The sequence below is a fragment of the Clupea harengus genome, chromosome 25 (assembly GCF_900700415.2).
Source record: "Clupea harengus chromosome 25, Ch_v2.0.2, whole genome shotgun sequence".
Taxonomy (NCBI): Eukaryota; Metazoa; Chordata; class Actinopteri; order Clupeiformes; family Clupeidae; genus Clupea; species Clupea harengus.
The window spans coordinates 6,400,785-6,422,967 of NC_045176.1; the positions used below are offsets into that span (position 1 = coordinate 6,400,785).

The 22,183-nt window shown below is 43.1% G+C and overlaps 4 protein-coding genes across 8 annotated transcripts; 2 read left to right on the forward strand and 2 right to left on the reverse strand.

Annotated features, from left to right (window-relative positions):
* Window positions 1-23: 23 nt before the first annotated feature.
* On the reverse strand, window positions 24-1,323 carry LOC105891385 (transcription factor AP-1). The gene has a single exon (XM_012817558.3). The coding sequence runs from the start codon at window positions 1,321-1,323 to the stop codon at window positions 391-393; it is 933 nt and encodes a 310-aa protein (XP_012673012.1). The 3' UTR covers window positions 24-390.
* On the forward strand, window positions 1,314-13,900 carry fggy (FGGY carbohydrate kinase domain containing). 5 transcript variants are annotated; one of them, XM_031563034.1, is made up of 16 exons: window positions 1,314-1,396; window positions 4,585-4,789; window positions 4,885-4,996; window positions 5,119-5,270; window positions 7,917-8,005; window positions 8,240-8,355; window positions 8,657-8,785; window positions 10,234-10,337; window positions 10,449-10,556; window positions 10,661-10,722; window positions 10,846-11,029; window positions 12,057-12,131; window positions 12,247-12,367; window positions 12,870-12,964; window positions 13,285-13,346; window positions 13,609-13,900. In XM_031563034.1, exons 2-16 carry the CDS (start codon window positions 4,589-4,591, stop codon window positions 13,685-13,687), a joined length of 1,689 nt encoding a protein of 562 aa, XP_031418894.1. In that variant the 5' UTR covers window positions 1,314-1,396; window positions 4,585-4,588; the 3' UTR covers window positions 13,688-13,900. The 5 variants fall into 5 exon arrangements, with proteins under 5 accessions (XP_031418894.1, XP_031418891.1, XP_031418893.1 ...); XM_031563031.2 differs by lacking the exon at window positions 1,314-1,396 and adding an exon at window positions 1,731-1,974; XM_031563033.1 differs by lacking the exon at window positions 1,314-1,396 and adding an exon at window positions 3,811-4,196.
* Window positions 13,901-15,724: 1,824 nt separating this feature from the next.
* LOC105891318 (peroxiredoxin-6-like) lies at window positions 15,725-19,340 on the reverse strand. The gene is given in 6 exon segments (XM_012817482.3): window positions 15,725-16,091; window positions 16,423-16,569; window positions 17,037-17,183; window positions 17,415-17,530; window positions 17,533-17,570; window positions 19,152-19,340. Coding segments are annotated over 6 exon segments (669 nt in total). The 5' UTR covers window positions 19,244-19,340; the 3' UTR covers window positions 15,725-15,962.
* A 350-nt stretch (window positions 19,341-19,690) lies between these two features.
* LOC105891319 (phospholipid phosphatase 6-like) lies at window positions 19,691-21,546 on the forward strand. Its single transcript, XM_012817483.3, has 2 exons — window positions 19,691-20,271; window positions 21,147-21,546. Exons 1-2 carry the CDS (start codon window positions 19,782-19,784, stop codon window positions 21,539-21,541), a joined length of 885 nt encoding a protein of 294 aa, XP_012672937.2. The 5' UTR covers window positions 19,691-19,781; the 3' UTR covers window positions 21,542-21,546.
* Window positions 21,547-22,183: the final 637 nt, after the last annotated feature.

Here is a 22,183-nt window from a genome sequence, read left to right on the forward strand (position 1 = left end):
AAATGCGTTAAATACCGAAAGAGTTCAGTGTCGGATTATTCTTTTATTAACAAAATTGTAAACAAAAGTTCAGCATTGTAAGATTATCAGTTCCAAACGCCCGACCCAACATGAAATTTCTACAATCAGAAACGAATCGGCTTTTCATGTGGTTAGTTATTTTCCCCTCTAACCAGGAAAATCAGAATGCCTACTGCAGAAGTTTGCTGGTGACAAGGTCAAATGTTCAAGAGAATACACTTTCGAGATGTCATTGCAGTTTATGACTAGGCTATAAGGAAATGGAGGAAACCCAATCTATGTGCTGAAGATTTTTAAGTGCTACGTTAAATACTTGGCTATCTCCAAAAACACATTGTCTATAAGTCCATGAAATGTTCACAGTCCCGCTCAGAAAGCTTTTATCCGCTGCGTCAACATGAGATGGCAGCCGCTGTTTACATGATCCATGACCCTTAGTTTGAGCTGCGCCACCTCGTCTCGCAGTATGTTAGCTGTTGAGCACAACTCTGTGTTCTGAGTTTTTAGGAATTTCACTTTTTCTTCCAGTCTCGAGAGTCGCTCGAGCTTTCTTTTCCGGCACTTTGACGCGGCCACCCTGTTTCTCAAGCGCTTTCGCTCTGCTTTGATCCGCTCTTGGTTCTCCATGTCAATTGGAGACATGGGAGGGGTCTCGCCGTTCATATCAGGAACTCGCTGTGGCTCGTCTTTGTACGCCTGCTGTAGCGGGTGTTGGCATGACACTCGAAGGCCTGGTGCGTGTTGCGGGGACATAGCTGCGTAATTCACAATGGAGTTGGAGTCGGCGTAGGCAGGTGCGCGGCCGAGGGAACCCAGGCTCGAGTATTCTGGTGGATCCACTCGCAAATTATTGTTCAACGATACGTTTCCCTGATCTGAGGTCACAGGTGCCATGTTGGTGGATGTGGGCATCCCCTGACCCGAGGAATCCATAACGGGCATGTGTTGTTGATGATGTAGCTCCTCAAGTGCCTTGACAAAGCCTTCTGCAAAGCCCTCCTGCTCATCGGTGGCATTTTTGGAAGAGATGAACTGAGATGGAGTCGGCGTTGTCAAACTATTGCAAGACTGTACTATCAGACGCTCCAATTCCGGCGAGGTCAGTTTAAGCAACCCAACGTCGGGTGATGTCAGTAAGTCCACTGCCTTGGCGCGAAGGTGCGGCTTTAAGTGTTTCATAGGATCATTAAGATCTAGAGTCATGTTCAGCTTTAGCGCTTTAGCATTATATCCAAATCCAACATTTTTTTGTTGCGGAGGCACGGGTGCGTTGAGAGACTCGTCATAGAATGTGGCTTCCATATTGACTCGCGTGAACTCAACGACAGCTTGAACGCGGATCACTCCTGTCCGACTGTTGGATTCTTCTAGTTTGGTAGGTATAATTATAAAAAGATAACAATCGTTGAGTCGTTTCTTCTTAGATCAATTCTTCTCGCCCTTTATATCCAATGAAATTTCGATGTTACATGTCTATCCTAAGCTCTTGAAACCTGGGAGGAACGCATAGCCTAGATAGCTTATGTCAAAATCTGGTAGGCGGTAGACAGACAATTCATAAGATCTCAATTCTTACTTGACAAGTAGGTTAAAAAAAAACTTCGTCGAAGGCCGTCCCGGCCCTGTTTTCGCTCTCTCACTCTACTTCCAACGTGGAGTCAAACTTTATAAGAAGCACTGCTGCTTTGACTCTGAAAATAACAATGATGTCATATTTAAGACTTCTGATTGGTTTGACTCACTACTATGGGCGTTACTTGTTGGTTCCTATACTCTTACGATGGACCACCCTCCTTTAGCCCGGTGCTTCATGGGATTAGGTAATGCCTTACTCGCGATGCACCATGGGATTACGTCGTGTTTTCGCATAGTTTACACGGACTGAGGCAAAGTGTCCTATATTTCAGAATAACGCGTAAATATTGCATAAATATTTGGAATGGTGTGTTTCAGGTAAACTGTAGGGCACAAACGACCATTTGTGGCAAATGTAACATTATTTTTCAGACAAATGCGCGGGAGTAGGCCTACCCTTTAAATGTATCTTGAAACAATGTATCATTTTATCGTGCTGTATGAAAAATGTAGGTTCGTCTGCTTTGCCACAGATTTAACAGTGCTTTTACCCCTAAGATAATGTCAAAATCCCAAACCTGCTTTTCTAGTCCAGGCGAACCATAGCCTCTACAGTTAGCTACAGATATATAGCTTTGTTTTGGACCTGGTAAATGTTAACAATTTATAGAGAATGAACAGCACGTAGCCCTATTAGGCTTGAACTTCATGTTTGCTGTTTTAGGTGTTTGTCGTTCTGGCATTTATTCTTCATTTCGCCCTTGTCATTCATCTGCTTTCTTTACAATACAGAGTATTGTCATCTTGGACTTGTAGAGGCCATTCTAGCCAAGAGATACCTTTTAATCTTCCATTTTGTTTGTCTCTCCCAAATGAATATCCTATCTGGTAGTTTTGTCGTTCCTACTTTGCATCAGAGGAGCTATACAGCTAGAAATGTGGTGTGTTTTTTTAGCTACTGCTTTTTAGGGTTATGTAGTTGGGCTATACGTTTATATATACATTGTTGTTATACAGGTTTTTACTAAATTGCATTTATATTTTTGTTTGTTTTTTAATTCCTTAAGCTTTCCTTGACAATAAAGAGATTGTTTGATACAATATTTATACTGTTTATATTTGTTTACATGTTCTCACTTAATGGGGTATATATATTCACATGATATGTATTTTGACAAAGTATTCCACATTTTTAATTGTATGACGGTATTATGAAAGTTTCTTGGGTAGCAAGGTGGAACAATGGTGAAATTAGTGCATGCATGTGAAATATGAATAAACTTCATAGACAGCTTGTCAGGACCAGGACGAATTTTCAGTGAAGATTTTAAGACGGCGCATGGGTCTGTTGGTTACCTTGGCTGCAGTGAAACAAACAAATGAAGGCATTTGACACGTTCAGTCTGAATTCAGAGTTGGAATGTTCCAGCAAGTCACTATGGCCTGTCTTGGGAAGACAAGTCGACAACAACTCTGACCTCTTGCATTGATTCCTCTGATAGATGCGGTTTTCATTTACTTGTGAAGGAAGTTCAATAGTGGAGTGGCAAAAAAAAAAAAAAAAAAAAAAAAACTTTTGGCCAGGTGGCTGCTTTTACTCCATGGCTGAAGTTTTCATACAGCACTTGTCTCTTGTCAGATGCTTGAGCTTTATTGTCTGTGCAATAATCATTTTGTAGACACACTGTTATACCATTGTGTCTACTCGCTTTGATGTGTTTGATGTCAACTGGCCGTACAACTCACACTGTCAAGGATGTAATTTGTTATATGGTGATAGTATTTCACCAGGTTTTGCTCACTTATTGTCCTCCACCTGTCCACTAGTCAGTCATCTGACATTGGGCTTTTGTACACAGATAATGTTAATAAAAGGCATTCTTGTTGTATTGCAACAAAGTAATTACATTTCCTCACGAAGTACAAAATTATTCATATTTATTGCAATTACCACTGCCACTAAGAGGTCATACTCTCAACTGCATTTACTTCTGGAATAAACTGCTGTGCTTCAACTTGACAGATTGAGCTCACCTCACTCTCACCTAAATGATGATGCCTAGTGTGATCATCTTCTCAGCTTTCATATATCTCACTTTATTTCTGCACACTTCATCAACTTTTCATCCATTTATTCGGCCTACAGTTGCACAGGCCTACAATACTAGACACTCTTGAATTGAATGGGTGTATTTTTAACCGGCTATGGGTCAGGTTTGTGTTTTGAGAATTGGCTTACAATAAATACAGTTAAGAACGTGATATGACTGAATGCCATGGTTATGTTACCAACAATATAAATGTCGTACAATATAAAATTTAAATGTATCCTACTCCACCTTGCCCAGTATTCGTGAAAAGCTACACAATGCTAAATATAGTTGAATTCGATTTTGAGTTAGCTAAGGGGATGAAAGGTCTCTTGAAATTTCAACAAACCAAGTTGTCAAGTGATTTAGGCTACTATTTTAGCGAACCCACAGCCATTTTTGACCCTTCATGGGACCCGTAAGAGTACAAAGATTGTTATGCTTGGCTTTAAGTATCGCTCCAAATCATTCATTGTATGACCAACATTGACTGTCGGTGGTCTGCACATGGTAAGAAAACGCTCAGCAAAACAATTATATATACAGTTATTAAGCCATCTAGTTTTTCTCTACTTTGACGTTGGGTTCATAGTGGTCAAACTTAACTTAGCCTACTGAAACATTGCAAGCCAGGCTTAAATACGGCAGCATATTAGCTTATGCTCCCTGTGGGTAGCTGTGATTTAAATTGTTAACGATACATTGCTTATCCATCGTAATCGGATGGAAAAAAAACGGACACTTCATTTATAGACTTCTTTCTGAGAATGCCATTGCATTGCATACTAACAAATAAAATCACATTTGTATGTTAATTAACATGTTATAATTTATGAATTGTTAAGCGAGTACTGCAATCTTGGGAAAACCCTAAATTCGCAATTAATGTTTGCTTTAGCTAGATGGCGAGTGTCCAGAGTTCGACGGAGCGGTACTATGTAGGAGTAGACGTTGGCACAGCCAGCGTTCGTGCGGCACTTGTCACGTGTGATGGGCAGGTAAAAGACATGGCCGAAGAACCGATCCACATCTGGGAGCCTCATCCTGACCATTACGTCCAATCCTCATCTGATATCTGGACCAAGTGCTGCAGCACAGTTAGAGTGAGCTCAACTTTCCCCAATATGTTGTGTTGAACTATATCAAAAACAGTTATGTCTCAAGTATAATATTAATAAGGCAACATGTGACTTGACAGAAAGTGACCCAGGGCATTGAAAATATCAAAGTCAAAGGCATTGGCTTTGATGCTACTTGTTCCCTGGTGGTTTTGGACCACAGATTTAAACCAGTCGCCGTTAACTGTGACGGTAAGCAGCGCAAATTCAGCATTGGGTTTTTTGCCTCCCTTCCACCTGACTTTTATGATATTATACACCATTAAATATGCTCCATGCAGGATTTATTGAAGGCCTCCTTCTTGTCCCTGCAGGGGTGTGTGAAAGGAACGTGGTGATGTGGATGGACCACAGGGCTGCGGAGCAAGCGGCTCGGATCACTGACACCGGCCACAGGGTCCTGAGGGGAGTGGGTGGCGTGATGTCCCCAGAAATGCAGCCCCCAAAGCTACTGTGGCTGAAAGAGGTGCAGACCTGTGGCTGTAGGCCATTTCTTTTGTTATTTCATTTTTTAAGATTTATTTTGGGGCTTTTATGCCTTTAATCAGATAGGACAGTAGAGAGAGACAGGAAGTGAGCTGGAGAGAGATCGGGAGAGGGATTGGGAAATGACCGCGAGTCGGACTCAGACCGGGATGGTACAGGGATGCTGCTGCTTGCGCCACAGCTCCCCCCCTATAGGCCATTTCCTTGATGCCTTTGCATTATGTGTGGAGCCCTGAGCGTGACATGACATCCACAGCCGACACTACTAGCTATGAGGCCCCTAGAAGCACATGGTGGGAATTTCATTTTCTGAAATACTTTTGCGTTCGCTCCACTGGCGGAGCTTCAGGGGTGCCATGAGTTTAATCAATAGTCCCATCTGAAACAGGCACACACTCATGGCTGCCTGCAGAGGGAGAAAAACACCACACTATGTTTCTCGACATCTAAACAAACAATGAAAGCTTGATTATCGCAATTTTAGCCTTTCTTATAGCCAATAATATCGATTGAGCGTTCCCAGATTTGGGCTGCCCTTTACAAAATATACCTCACAATTCCTGTGAGTAGTGCATAGGCTGAACTTTTCTTCATACACAGGAAAAGATGTTAAATCCCTTATGTTATTGGTTAGGGACTTCCCACAGCGGCTAATCCTCTCACTGTCACATGCAAATACTCATAGCCAGCAGCCTAACGAATATAATAACTGCCCATCCATAGATCCTGAGCAGCAGGATACAACAACAATGCAAAACTGTCTGGAGACAGCCGCAACACACTCCGCACTTTGTAGCTGGGATCCGTAAAGGCACTCCTTCACACTGCAACATGCCTGCGCAACCATAAAACCTGAGCAGCAGGATGCAACAACATCAAAAAATCTGACTTTGTGGGCATTTCACTGGGGTTTTCAAGCAGGCACCTTACTTCATCACTGTTTCATTGAATTAGGCCACAACATCTCCAGAAGACTGGTGTCTGGCATCCCAGAGCCACTCCCCTCCATACTTATGATTGGTGAGAACACATGCCACTACCAGAAGCGACAACCTCAAGATACACCTCGACAAGATTGCATGTGTCTCCGTTTTAGTTCACGTTAATTTACGACCCCAAGTAGTCTGCAAGGGCCTCAGCCAAAACCATTTGCCAGTCCTGTTTGTACGTGCCTGGTGTCCACTTTTCCGCCCCTCTCACACAAAATAAATCCTACCGTCCCTGTCATTAACCGGCAAAGTGTTAACCCTCAAGTCAATTATTCTCAGACAAACATGCAAATTATTTTAAAAACCTGATTATGTCTCCACATGTAGCGACTCCGGGTCAGGCTAGTTTTATATCGAGACAAAATATATTTTAATGAGCCAACACCCAAACACAACTTGCAGCTTCTGTCTTCACCCACCCACTGACAGAGGTTCTGCAGAGTTGGGAGGACTTCATAAGGGGCTCAAACTAATTATTTAGTGTGGTCAGCAGCACCATGCCAGTTTCTCAATTCCCCTTGCTTGGCTTGAGAAGTCACTGCTGCTTGTCCAGTTGTCTCTTCTTGCTCGCAAACAAAACTAGGTACTATCTGCTTCCTCTTTTATTCCTATTTATTTATTGTTACACCAGGTTCTATTGCTCGTAGCTTGAATATTCTCTCCCTTGTACGTCGCTTTGGACAAAAGCGTCTGCTAAATGACTAAATGTAATGTAAATGTCCTCTCCAGCAATGTAGCCTTACCACATACTTTCCAACTGTCACATAGCTCAAACCCTGCTCTTCCACTCTGTACCTGCCTAATGATATATCTATCTGTAATGTGATATGTGCATGTTGAACAGCTTCTCGTGGATTTTACTTCCTCCCTGTTTTTACCACTGGATCAGTGTTCTTGACTGCTGGATCCTTAGACTCTGACAAAGTCATCTCCAGGCTGATCTTAGCACATTTGAACTCCTCCACCAAGCTGGTCATTGGTAACTCCAAAATTCCCTTTCCATATAAAGCTACAGTACTTAGACAACATGGCACCCAAGTCATTTCCTAACTGCCTTATTCATGACTCTCCCAATTTCTCCACCTCTAAGATAGCAACTTCATACACAGTCAAAGAAGCCTAGACTACCAAGGGCAGAAAGGTCGGTGGGTAAATAGAATACCCACTGTTCCCCTGACTATGATGACTCACATTCATTGCATTGCATTGCATTGGCAGGAAAGAAAAGGCAAGCTCTCCCCCTACTTTTCTTCCAGTATTTCAGATATACTACATGGGAATATAAATAAATAATGGGGATAATTGACCATGTGTCTTTCTATGGGATCAGTTTAGACATGCCACTGAAGGGTAACAGTTATGATGTTATCATGGTCACAAGCGCATTTCTCTCAGTGTAAGAAATAACCCAATTGCAACCTGTTTCTCCATGGCAACCTGTTTCTCCATTGTTTCAGAACCTTAAAGATGTTTCTCCATTGTTCCAGAACCTTAAAGATGTTTCTCCATTGTTTCAGAACCTCAAAGATGTTTCTCCATTGTTTCAGAACCTTAAAGATGTTTCTCCATTGTTTCAGAACCTTAAAGATGTTTATCCATTGTTACAGAACCTTAAAGATGTTTCTCCATTGTTTCAGAACCTTAAAGAGAGTTGCTGGAAGGAAGCGGCCCACTTCTTTGATCTCCCAGATTTTCTGTCTTGGAAAGCTACTGGATCATTAGCCAGGTCAGCGTCACTGGCAGTCTTGATTCAGTATGATATAACCTATTATGTTGAGTCATGATGTAAGTCTTTACAGTATAACTGAATCATATTATATAGTCATTATGATATAACGTACAGTATGTTCTGTTCAGCTTTAGGAACTTTTATGTGAAAACTTTTAAGTGTATCCCTGCTATCAACTATGAACGAGTTGCATTCATAGCTCATGGTACACAAATCTCCCTTGTCTCCTAGATCCCTTTGCACTTTAGTTTGTAAGTGGACCTATTCTCCCCCGGAAGGATGGGACAACACATTTTGGACCAGTATTGGACTCGAGGACCTTTTGGAAAACAACTACTCCAAAATAGGTGCCATGATTTGCAGACTGGTCTTTAGAAGTCCAGTGCTAAAAAATATGAACTTTGTGAGAACTTAAGTGAAGTGGTTGATTTGCTAAAATCAATTTAAGTAATTGGACATTTACATGTCAAAGAACCATAAAACATTGAGACTCAGTAGATACTTTACTATCTAAAGCCACGTAAGCAAGACTTGTGGAGGACATAGGCCTACATCTTCGTTGTAATAACGTGCCTTGGGAATTTTCATTAGCAGACCTACCTGTTTACTAAGTACCCCCTCATCTCTCTGGGTATTCTCCTCAAACAGGCGCCCTCACCTGCAACCCTGGGACTGCAGTGGGCAAAGGGCTTACCCAGGAAGCAGCTGCGGAGATGGGGCTCCTCCCTGGCACAGCCGTGGCTGCCAGCCTCATAGACGCCCATGCTGGAGGGTTGGGTGAGTAGCCTCTGTTGCTCCATGGTTATCTTATATGCAGAGGAAGATCGAACAAATGATAGCCTGGCAGTGCATCGAAGGGGATGCAAAGATGGTGGTAGGATATTGATTACTCTACACCAGTGGTTCCCAAACTTTTTACAGTCGTGTACCCCTTCAGACATTTAATCTCCAGCTACATGTTGCCTAGGCTTTTCACCTTTTAGTTTAATTCCGTTTTATTCAGTTTCGGCTCATTTTGTTGATTGAGAGGTAGATTGATGGCTTAAAATGAGTGAATAATATGTGCCACAAGTGACCCAAACCCTCTAAGGTTGTTGTTTGCCAGTCATCAACAGAACAGAAGACTAAAAACACATTATTTGCAGGCGATTGGGAAGATGAGCGAATTAATTTGACAGGCTATGGAGGTCTGTGTTGAATAGGGGGGCGTGGCCGGAGCGGAGTTCAGCACAGACGTGACATTTTCTCAGTGGTTTTGTTTTCTAATTAATGCTTGTTCATCGTTGCGATCGTTGTTGTGTTTATAAGAAAGAAATACAGCATTGCAGGACAAAATACAGGGGAATTTGGGCGATTTTGATGCACAAAATGATGTTTCCGTCTGAAAGTTGCAATTCTGTTTCAAACGTTACATTCTGCGAATTCCGTCCGTTTTCTGTTATCGCGGAAATGTTCTCCCCGCGAACCCCCTGAACCACTTTGCGTACCCCTGGGGGTACGCGTACCCCAGTTTGGGAACCGAGGCTCTACACCATTTTCTTTGACCACTCTGTGAACAGAATACCTTAATATCATTAATAGTTTGATTTTGCCCTATCAAAGCTCTTGGACCGGTTGAATATACTTTCCAATATTGTTGAGTGAAAATTCACTCAAGTTACCTCAGGACTCCGGAGTTGCATATAAGTATATTTATCCAACAACAACAAGCTTGTTGGGCTCCCCCACGTCCTGGCAGGCCAGAGAGAGAGAAAGAGAGAGAGAGAGAGAGAGAGCGAGAGCCTGGGCTCACTCCCAGACTGCAGCAGACGAGAGAGAAGCCAAATTAAACACATCACACAAGGTTTATATAGAAAGAAGTTAGCGTTCTCTGACGCCAAAACACAGGGAGGGAGGAATAACCAAGTGGTGGGTCTCTGACGTCCGAGGTCATCTTACAATGCTTTTTCCAACGTAATGCATCAGCAAGGCAGAAAAGAAGGACTACTAGTTCTTCTTATCAGCCCTTGCTTACACACACACACACATAAAGTACACGTTTAAGCACATACACAGAGTTAGAAACGTCAGCACTTAAGAACAGACACAGAAACGTCATGTTTCGGCTAACAAAGGCATATGATTAACACACAACCATACTTGATTAAAGTCAAAGTTTCATATTTCTGTTTTTATGGAAACACATGCTCTTTAAATGCTCTATGCTCTTTAAATTCCTTTAACAGGTGTCATCGGGGCTGACGTGACCGGGTTTCACCTGCCGTGTGAACACCAACCTCTGACCTCACGCTTGGCCATGATTTGTGGTACATCATCTTGTCACATGGCGGTACGTTTTTTTTTTTTATCGCGTTTTGTTTTTTAATCCCTGCTTGAGACAAACTGATGCACAACTGTCTTTAATCCATGGCCATGGACTTTCCTTCTCCTTTCCTGGTAGATAAGCCAGGATCCCATATTTGTTCCAGGTGTTTGGGGACCTTACCGGTCTGCTATGGTCCCAGCGCTGTGGTTGAATGAAGGCGGCCAGAGTGCCACTGGAAGACTGGTCAGTGCTGGTTATGCTGTGCTGATTAATCAGACGTTTGCTATACAGCCTTAATGCCTTGGTGCTTCGTTATGCCGTGTGTACATAGACTTTTCTGTCAGCAGATTGACCACATGGTGAGGGGTCACGCTGCCTTTCCAGAGTTAAAGGAGAAAGCAGAGAGAAGGTTAGTGCATAAATGGCTAAATCACCATTCGATTCTTCTTTTAGAATCTTGCAGTTGTGTTTTTTTTTTTTAAATGTCGGGGAGCTTCATCCTAACCACCGACTTTGTTATTTTCCTACCCAGTGAAGAGAGCGTTTACTCCTACCTCAACAAACATCTGGAGGCCATGGCCAAAGACCCAGCTAACCTGGACCAGTTAACCACCAGTCTGCATGTGTGGCCTGACTTCCATGGCAACCGGTCCCCTCTTGCCGACCCCACTCTGAAAGGCATGGTGAGGGAAGAGAGGATCTGCCTCACACTTCTAGTTATGTATCACATATATCACAAGAAGCTCTCTGTTTATATTATACTTTCTAGTTATGTATCACACATATCGCAAGAAGCTCTCTATTGGGAAGACAGTTATGTGTCTCATATGCCTGTGTGGACACCAGATGCATGTGTGGAATATGAATTAAGCATGCATGAACTTTCATATCACTCTGTGTATGTCTGAGTCAACCACAGGCTGCTTTCTGCCTTTCCAATCCTTGCATTGCATTTGGTGTGTTATTATACCGTATTCTGTTGAAAAGGGTTGATACGGTGGGATGAAATATCTATCATGAAAACTATCATGTGTTGAATCACAGTGTGGTGCACAGAAAGCACCATATATTTGAGAGTTTAGCCTCTTGCTAGTTTAGCCTCTTGCTAAATGTGTGGTGAGTTTAGCCTCTTGCTAAATGTGTGGTGAGTTTAGCCTCTTGCTAAATGTGTGGTGAGTTTAGCCTCTTGCTAGTTTAGCCTCTTGCTAAATGTGTGGTGAGTTTAGCCTCTTGCTAGTTTAGCCTCTTGCTAAATGTGTGGTGAGTTTAGCCTCTTGCTAAATGTGTGGTGAGTTTAGCCTCTTGCTAGTTTAGCCTCTTGCTAAATGTGTGGTGAGTTTAGCCTCTTGCTAAATGTGTGGTGAGTTTAGCCTCTTGCTAAATGTGTGGTGAGTTTAGCCTCTTGCTAGTTTAGCCTCTTGCTAAATGTGTGGTGAGTTTAGCCTCTTGCTAAATGTGTGGTGGGTTAAGCCTCTTGCTCTATAGTATGTGGTACTTTCTGTGCATTCTCTCCTGTTTGTCTAGTGCATGAATGTTGCTTCACATTTGGAGGCAGCTATGTGTAGTTTTTTGCAAGACATTTATGTGGAATTCTTGTAGTTCAGCAGACTTTGTTAATAGATTAGCAAGTACGCGTTTAAATTTGACCATATAAACAATTGTGACTGATATAATTGGATTCAGCATTTTATATCCATTAGGATATGCCTTACTTACTCAGACGACTATCTTTCTCATGAGTAGGTTGTTGGACTCTCCTTGTCCCAGACCCTGGATGACCTGGCCCTGTTATACCTGGCAACTGTTCAGGCTATTGCTGTGAGTAATATAATCCTCGTGTGAAAGACCTTTCATGTGAGCCTTGGAGACATTCGAAAGCCCTTCTGAAAAATATGTTGTCCTATCCTATGATCCTATGCTCATCACTTCTCAGCTTGGCACCCGGCACATTCTAGAGGCCATGAAGGAAGCAGGACATTGCATCACAACCCTCTTCCTGTGTGGGGGGCTGAGTAAGAATGCCCTTTTTGTGCAGATGCACGCTAACGCTACAGGTAAGTGTTGACAATCAGCATGAGACTGCAGTTCATGTAGGTACATTAGTTAGGTACTATGGTGCTTGGCCCACACATTTCTTCTTCAGCGGATCACAATAGAGCTTTAAACTTTAACTGTGAGCTAATTTGGTTTAGGTGCCTCTATGCTCCGAATGTCTGTCAGATCTGTGAAGTGTCTTGTGTGACTTGTGTAAACTCTGTGTAAACTCAGTGTAAACTGTAGAGGCCTAAGAGCTTTGTGGTGTGAGTCTTCCATGAAAGAGGGCCTCTGCCAGAGTCTTTCACAGTGTTTCACACATTAGTGGTGGCTGGGGAGCCTCTTCTTCTTCTTCTTCTTCTTCTTCTTCTTTGTGCCTTCTTTTGAGTTCTCATGATGAACTTTTGTCAGTCCATGGTAGTGTACACGCGATGAGAATGTTTTCACTTTGAGCGCATGTCCAGATAATGCTGATAAACAAATGGTGCCTCATATAAGTAATGATAAGGCTTGTTTCTGTAGGTTTGCCAGTGGTCCTGCCTGCTGAGAAAGAGGCTGTTTTGGTGGGAGCCGCCATCTTAGGAGCCTGCGCCTCATTTGATTACAGGTCCATCCCGGTATGGCACAACTCTGAGAGAAATTAACCTTACTCAAAGAATAATTACACCCAATCTGCTGCATGGAGTGCTATTAGCTAGCTGGGACAACAGGGAATGGGCCTTCAGAATACTGAATAGTCAAAATCAGTTCAGTTTCGTTATAGCCCTGTTGCCATAGTAACATTCAGAGACAACACACAACATATGTAGGGAAACAAATACGCATTTGACAGCATTTGAAGGAAGATCTAGGAAAAAGTAAAAACTGATATTATATTAGCCCATTTTGCAATGTCACATTTACAAACCGCAGCTCTTGACCCTGACTTGTCTTTCAGGAAGCCATGGAGAAAATGGCAAAAGTCGGAAGAGTTGTAAAACCAAATCTTGAGCAAGACAAGTGAGTACACTGTTGTGAAATGTAATGTCATGTTCCACAATATCACCAGTAGATTGCTTTGACCTGACCAAGAGCATTAATGGTATGGCAAGGTGGCCATAGGCATAACTAAAGCCTCTGTTAATTCCTCCTTGTCTTATGGTGTATTTTTCTTATTGTTATACACCCGAATAGTGCACAGTGCAAAGTGTTTCAATTGGCTAAAGGGTTAATTTATTGAAGCCAAGAAAAAGAGGAATATTATGTGGACTTTGTCTTACAGTTTCTACAGGAGGAAATTCCGTGTGTTTCTGCGGCTGTTTGCCCACCAGAGGGAGTGTGTTCTTCTCATGCAAGAGTGACCAAGAGAGAGCAGTGGGCAGGCTTCCCCACACAACCAGAAGTGGCACAGCTGACATTTCTATACCAGGGCACAGTTCTCCAATGAAACTCACACTGTAAAAATCTTTCAGCTGGGCAACTCAAAACTATGGAATTGTGGTTTTATAAGGGACAGCAACCAAGATTAATTTGCTACTAAATGCGATTTTATCATAATAAATTATTTTAGTGAATATGCTTTTTTTTTCACTGGTTCACTGGAATTGCTCTCCTTGTCTCTTTCTCTCGCTTTTTCTTCCCCCTTTCCCTGGCCTCCCCCGAGGTCCAGCGCTCTTTCCCTGGCCTCCCCCGAGGTCCAGCGCTCTGTAACGAGTGCAGTTGCTGCAGTAGCTCATCACACAGGGCAAGATCGGAGCAAGTTGTTTGGCCTTCTGTGTCTGGGGTTGTCCTGATGGTAGGACTACTGTACAAATCCCTTGAAGCTGAGCCAATGGAACACATCAGACAGAAGCTCTTTTATATATATACGTATATATAATGTTATTAAACAGACATGCATCCTACTGTAGCCAGTAACGGACCACAATTCTAAAAAGTATTGTGGCATACACACAGCCTACTATTGACCTCTTATCTTCCTCAATTTGCAGCTTCCTCTTTTAACTGCCTGAACTTATCTGTAGCCAATGACTTTTTGTACCTTCAATGTTGGTTTGGACAAAATGTTTGTCCAAGAGTAGCGGGTAATGAGGCAATACCCAAGAGGCCGTTTCTGAAATTTCCATTAAGTTAACACAAGAGAGGCTGATCTATTTGTCAATGAAAATAGGAAAAACTCAGTTAGCAGGAAGAAACCTTAAGCAGAACCTCGACATAAGGGGGGGGGGCATCTGCTTTGAGCCTGCCAGGAAGAGAAGTAGAGATAGAAAAAAAAAGGGGGGGGGGGGGGGGGGCATAGATGAGGTAAATGCACACAATACATACAAACATAACATGGTATAAACATGATAAATACAAAACTGATAGTGGATAAGGTGGGGAGAGAGCATTCAAGTATTGTAGAACACCTTAGTGGGTATACAGTGTGCTTGTAAGGTTACTATTACAGGTGTAAGTAGAGTAATGGAACAGAAATTATTTACACTGCAGGTGTATGACAGTTCAGCTGCCAATATGCGTATATGTACTTAATGGACATGGTGATGAGGAACAGTGTTTCCACAGCCATCAGCATTTGCGAGCAAAGGTCACGCTATAAGAGAGAGAAAATTTGGTTAGTAAACATCAATTTGATAAAAGGATAGAAAGGTAAATTTGGGTGGACAATTAACAGTAGGTAATGTGGCCACTTTATCAGTATCAGTATTCACATAATATGATATAGAAGGAGAGGCTGTCTGGAAATTTTTGTTTATGTTTAGTTATGGTTGGCTGACATGGTGCATGCAAATTTAGTTAGGATAGCAAGGGTGGCAGGATACACAACAGTGCCCAACTGCCGTACAAAATCTGACCTATAGTTGGTTGTTTACATTTCTCTATTTGTTTTTTCACCCTCAACTCACGCCCACATGCTTTAACTCTGCCCCTGAACCACATCTGGTGTTTACTGGTGCCACACTGACCTGACCTGACCTGACCAGACCTGTGGTCAGGAGCCCTGTCCTCATAGACACATATACATGTATATATGTCTATGCCTGTCCTGATGTCTGCGTCTCAGTATTAGCCCTGGTTGGAAAGGCTACACCATCATCACTGAACAACAACATCCTAGTTCTGCATCCTGACATCCTGCATCCTGACCTATAGCCTACTACATGAGGCTAGAACCAGAGGACTGCCACACAGAGTGGGGAGGACAACAAGACTAAAAAGGAAATGTTATGGCTACAGACACAAAGCAATTAGATGTGTGTAGATCACTACTATACATTCATATAAAAGCTTATTAGTGTGTTCAGTACTCCGGTCTAAGATCAGTATAAAAAACATAAAATCAACTCATATAATAACATATATGAACCCAGAAATAAACTCACCACCCACACAGCCTATTGCATTTAATCACTGTTTATTTGAAGACCACATTACTTGGAAAGGCACAAAGTGTTAAAAGCTGTTTCTCCATCTCAGGATCAGTAGCTAGACTTTAGCTGAAAGGCTTCATAATTTCAGCTATTTTAACATGTAGAGTCTGCTCTCATATCTCCACTCAACATCTGGAACGCTGCGTCACAGTGTGTAATATTGTTCCTGGGTCTTGAGGTCAGGTATGCTTTCCCAGGTGTTTTGTCAAGTCTGCGGTGTGTAGCGCATATAGTTTTTCCCCGATGGGAGTTGTTTTGTGCACACACCATCCGGGAAGAGAGCTTTGGCCTCCTCCTCAGTGACGTTGGGGTGAACTATGACAGCTTCACCAGGCTTCCCAATCCCAAGAGGAAAAAAAAGGTCAGGTTAATCATTTATCAAAATATTAAGATGTAATGTTAATATCTACAGTGCATGTGTCTACTCAGGTTTGTTGGTCCACTTTAGTGCTGTCATGACCTAAGCTTCTGAGAGGCACACTGTGTAGTGTAGCTTGAATTCCAGTGAATAACAAATTGCAACACTTGATAAGTGTAACAACCTGCCTTGATAAGGAGCAATGACCTAATGTGTGCTACTCAGACACACGGTCACACACACACACACACAGACAATTTCAGTTTTGAAGTCACAGGAACCGCTTCTCGTCGGGCATCATTCTCACCTTCCAGTTCACTGGCGTGGTCACCCGTTTCTTAGCTGTCAGCTGTAGGGAATCAATGACCCGAAGGATCTCGTCGAAATTCCGACCAGTTGTGGCTGGATACAGGATCGAAAGCTTCAGCCTCTTATCAGGACCAATGATAAACACCTGTGGAAGGTTGCTTTGTTAGGAAGGCAATTGGTTACGGCATCATTACTGAAAGGACCATAACAAAGGTTAATGTATACAGATGTTTTAGCCATGCATATTCTGGCTATAAAGGTAATTAAGTCCTTCAAACCCCTGTGCTGATAAGCAGCTGGCATTTACACTCATTATGTACACCGGTTTAACTGCTCTATATCCTTGATGGCTAGTGGGAAAGACACAGGTGTGTATCTGTCCTTCACACGACCATATGCTATCAAAATGAATTTGAGGATGGTACCAAAACCAGTCGCCTATAAAACCATACCTCAAAAAGTGTCAAATTGTGGCATATTGTTGCTTTAACTACTATCCTAATTGTCTATCTCATAGCGTGCATCAGGAAACAACAATGCTTAGCTAAAAACATTCCATTACATTGTCAAAGAAACGTGAGAAAAGAGCAGATGATGTTTGGCTTTACTCACACATCGGGCAGTGAGGGGCATGCCGTCTTTGCCTCTGGTATCTGGATCCAGCATACCTAGGGCCAAGGCGAGGTCCCGCTTGGGGTCCGCTATGATGGGGTAAGGTAATGTGTACCCAGGGTCTTCATTATTGTAAGCTATGATGTCCTATGAATAATTATAATGGAGTTCGTCATGACTTCAGTCACAGGGAAATTGATTTTGCGCTGCTTTTGTAAAGGCGCCTATTTAGGTATGCTGTATCTTATTTATCCTTTGTCCCCAAACACAAGGGACTCATATACCCATTATCTGTAAGATTAAATGAATGTTTGCAACTGATTGGTAAACAAAAAACTCATTCTGTGTAGTTGTGATTGTATTTGGAGGGTGTGATACCTTTATCCACCCATGATGGTCCTCAACGCCGTTGACAGACAAAGCTATCATTTTGACGGCCCGCTTTTTGAACTCTTCACTCAGTTGTGCAGCACGACCTAGCTCTGTAGTACAACAGGAGTGTAGTCTGCAGGGTGCGAGAAGAGGATGCCCCATCTATGGAGAGGTAGTAGAAGACACGATGTGTTTAAAAGTCAAACCAATCTGTTATACAAATGATCAGGGATGGATTACTGAACGGGCCTAACGAGCCCAGGCCCAGGGGCCCATGAGGTCAGGGGGCCCCTAAGCCAGAGCCTCTGCGTGAAGTTGCTGTCATGTAGGGTGACCAGGCGTCCTCTTTTACCCGGAAAAAACTTTGTTTTTGCATGTGAAAAATATTGCAAAACTTTGTCGTGGGGAGGGGGTGGCGTGGTCGGCATGCTAGACACTGCCCCGCTCCCTCCCTCCGCGACGATGTGTTTCCTCCTTTTCACAAACTCAAATCTGCGCGAAGGTGACATTTAGTCATTTAGCAGACGCTTTTGTCCAAAGCGACGTACAAGGGAGAGAACAGTCAAGCTAAGAGTAATAAACACACACACAAAAGCACAAGAACGTTGCACTATCCACACAAGCACATGAACACTATCTCTTGCACTATCCTCACTTGCAGCACAAGAACACTTTTCTCGTGGACATCAACACTTTACCAATCTATGCACAATGTACCATAGGGTCAGATCCATTCCTGTATCTGTAAACACCCCACTCCCTGTGAACATGTGATTTATGTATGTATGTCTGTGAGTAAGTGTATAAGCTACTATGGATGACCTAAATTTCCCTCGGGATTAATAAAGTATCCATCTATCTATCTCTCTAAAAAAAACCTGATGTAACAATAAATACTACTTTACATAAGAAATAGAAAAACGACAAGAAAGAAAAAGGGGAGGTGGCCTTTTACATGTCCAGGCCCAGGGGCCCATGGTTTCATAGTCCGTCCATGCAAATTATATTGTCCATTATTCAGTAAAACGTAAAACACACACACACACACACACACACACACACAATGAAACCTACGAGTGTCCCATAAGATGATTTCGGACAGTTTCAGTATTAGAGAGAAGCTAAACATATTTGCGTTTCTCATTGTAAAACGTTTGTATTTGCGCAAGAAACGTACTATGTGTAGCCTAACATCAGAATCAAAACCACAGACATACGATGCAGTTCTAGCATCAGCATTCTATTTGACTGAGACAACAGCAGCCCCGAGATCACGGCAAACCATAGGATCAAATGCAAAGTCGCACCGACAGAAAGTGAGAAAGAAAGCGCGGTGTTGTTCTCGAACGCAGATTGAGAATTCACGTCAGTTTTAGAAAACCATTAGCCAATCCATATACATTCAGATCCATATAAACTAATTTTGGCGCTTCATTTCAGCAAAGTTCCTGTTACGCGAGGCATGTAGATGGGGGAAGTAATTACCAGTTCGCTGGGTCGTCTTTGCTTAACTTACAGTTACATTAATGTGTTCCATTTGCCAAAGAAGCTCCAACGTTCGTTCTCATGTTAGTCGAATTTAAACTACCTTGTTTCTGAGGGTGGGAAATAGGAAACAGTCCACGGAATCATCACAAATTGTCTTGACTTCAGAGATTGGCTGATTGTAAATTAATGGCTAATGTTCTGCAGAAGCATTTATTTAAAGGAATGGTCCAGAGGCAAATAGGCTGGCCTACTTACCGATCTCCCAAAAAATCGTGTAAATTTATTGTACCAATTGTAGTTTCGGCCTCGAAATTAGGAAATATGTCCCCTAGTAATAAGACAGGCATCGCGACAGCTTGATAGGAGCCTCTGTGCTTCTGTTGGCTTTGACAACTTCAAATGGCTTGTTGAGGGTTGCATCCGGTTGCGTCCGTGCAGGTGATGGGTGGTATTAACGGGACATTTGTGCGTCATAGGGCTGCAGTGCAACGCAACTTGTGACAAGTAGCCTACACTATTAAAATGGGCAGTTGGAAAAATAAATCAGACGCTTGCAGGTTGTTTAAACCCATAGAAAACACCGATATTATAGGTCTACTTAGTCTGGCACAACTTTACTTTTTTGCCTTTCGAATACTGGGGTGGTCTGATGCTGGATCGTGGGGTTCAGGTGCCGTTATACTTCTTCGACTGCGGCGCCTGTACTTTTACCACGTGATAGCTGGTCTTATAAGCGCTCAGCAGCATCACCCTTGCCCATGGGTTTTTACCGGCAATGTTGATTAGGCATTTACACAGGGGAGTAGCCTCATCATATGTAGTTGCTCAAATATGTATTTGAATTAAGGTTGCGAGGTCATTTCCCACACCGTAAGCCTTCTTTGTATGCACAATTTAGCCTATAGTTTATTTAGTTATTTTATGCAACTTTTAAAGATGCCATCACCGAAAGCGAGAAGAAACGGCAGTCGAAGTGGCAGTGTTTCAGGAATCTGTGGTAACAGTGTCAATGGAAGATTTGATTTCGGGGCAGTGTCCCCTCGTAGATCTGTGGATTACTCGTCGCGACGCCGTGCTTCGAGTTTTTCTAGTGCGTCTGCATTCGTTATTGGTACACAGTCTCAGGACAATGCAAAGCGACTCAATTTATCTCTTCTCACCATTGCTTTTAGGTTTTTACTAGCTATTGACTTATGGCTTTCGAAACGACTTGGTGTTTGTACTTGCGAAGACTCCTTGCTGGGCAGCATGAGGCCACTTGTAAAACTGGTGGAGGTGAGCGGGCACGGAGTACCTTGGCTTATGAGCGCGGCTTATGGTTTGGTCCACAGCGACTCAGCGGCTGACCTGGAGACAATGTTAAACCTTTTAATGGGTAAGTAGTTATACTTGTGGCTACCTACATGCAAATACCTGTGTTTGCACTTCATGTTGCTCTCCTTTATTTGCAAGAACAGTGTGTGCTCGGTGTCTGAATTAATGCTTGCTGGATCTATGCTTGATGACATTGCTTTTCACATATTACATATTCAAATCCTCATTCTCTTATCGAACGTTGTCAGTGAAAGTCAGGGAAACAATGACGTATTATTATCCCAAAGCCTGTGTCTATCCCATAATTATTTGAACACATGTGCTTCTATATAATGCTGGCAATGATTTTTGGTTGGTCATCATTAATTGTGTACAACCCTCCCTTCCTCACACACACACACACACACACACACACACACACACACAGAGAGACACACTCACGCTCACATATAGTTGGACACAGTGAACACACGGCAGTCTCTGGAATTACAGTTGTTTGTAATACATAGTGATCCCTCAGCTGTGGTTCCTGTGCGGTATCCATTTATAACCCAGTTATCTCAGCTCTATCAATGAGCAGGCCGCGGCAGCTGCAGCCTGATTCCAGAGAGAACAGAGGACACCACAGTGGAAAAATGTTCCCTTTTAGCCACCCCACAAAAAGTGTCACCTCAGGGGGGTTGAAAGTATGAGGTCAGGGAGTTAACACACACACAGACAGACACACACACACAGACACACACATATGGACACCTGCAAAAGTCAAGTTCAAACATTTAAAGGATCCTTAAGTGATCTTGCAAATTGGCATTGCGCTGAGTTGGAGAGGCATTATTCGTGATTTTGCCCTTGTATGTTACTTACATTCTCTCTCTCTCTCATTCTTTCTCTCTCTCTCTCTCTCTCTCTCTCTCTCTCTCTCTCTCTCTCTCTCAGCCTTGGTGCTGGACATGGCCTTAGTTGGAATTGTGAAGGCCATCGTGCGTCGCCGGCCTCCGTCCCAGAGCCGTTCAGACATGTTCATGCCCTTGGCGGTGGACCGCTTCTCCTTCCCATCAGGCCATGCTACTCGGGCCGCCATGTGCGCCCACCTCATGCTCACGCACCTGGTGCCCGCCGCCGCCGCCCCGCTGCACGCCCTGGTCCTGGCCTGGGCCGGGCTGGTGGGCCTGTCACGGGTCCTACTGGGCCAGAGCAACGTGACGGACGTGCTGTTTGGGCTGGGGCTGGGCTACTGCCACTACAGCCTGGTGGAGAGGCTTTGGTTGTCCCCCGAGCGCCTGCAGGACATCCTGACGACCTTCCTGCAGAACAGACTGGCCGGAGCGTGACTGAGCCCCCCCCCCCCCTGGAGTTTATCCGCGGCTCCCGAGAGACGTAATTCGGGGAATTACAAATGGATTGCTTCGGAGCGTTTTGCGCATGTATGCCAAAAAAACGTGGCGTGGTGGCGAAATGACACACCAGGAGAAGGAAAAAGAGGAATGTTGTTTAGTAGCATCACCTGTTAGCACAGCTTTGTGGACTTGACACAGATTTGCAGTTGTTGGATGTGAGTGGGATGTTTGTACTGTAGAGAGTACAACTATATGTCAGCCAGATGTGATGATTTTATAGCCTTATCCAGAAGAAAAGTTTTTTTAACAAAGAAAACAAATTTGCGTATAGTAAACATGGTCTGTGGTAGAGTGTGCATGCATAACAAAAAGTAATTCATAAATACATGTCTCTTAAGCATTCTCTCGACATACTTGTTATATAGTACTGTTTGAGTAAAATATGAATCACAAAATGGTCACAGTTGGATCTTAACTGACACAGTTCACACACACATTCTTGAATCATTACAAAACAAAAAGCATTGCTGTGCTTGTGGAAATGCAATAACAGAGACTGTGGTGACTCCTCTAGAAGTTGTTGTCTATATTTGTAACAGGATGCTATGTACTGTGGTTAGAATGGTGTTAAAGCCA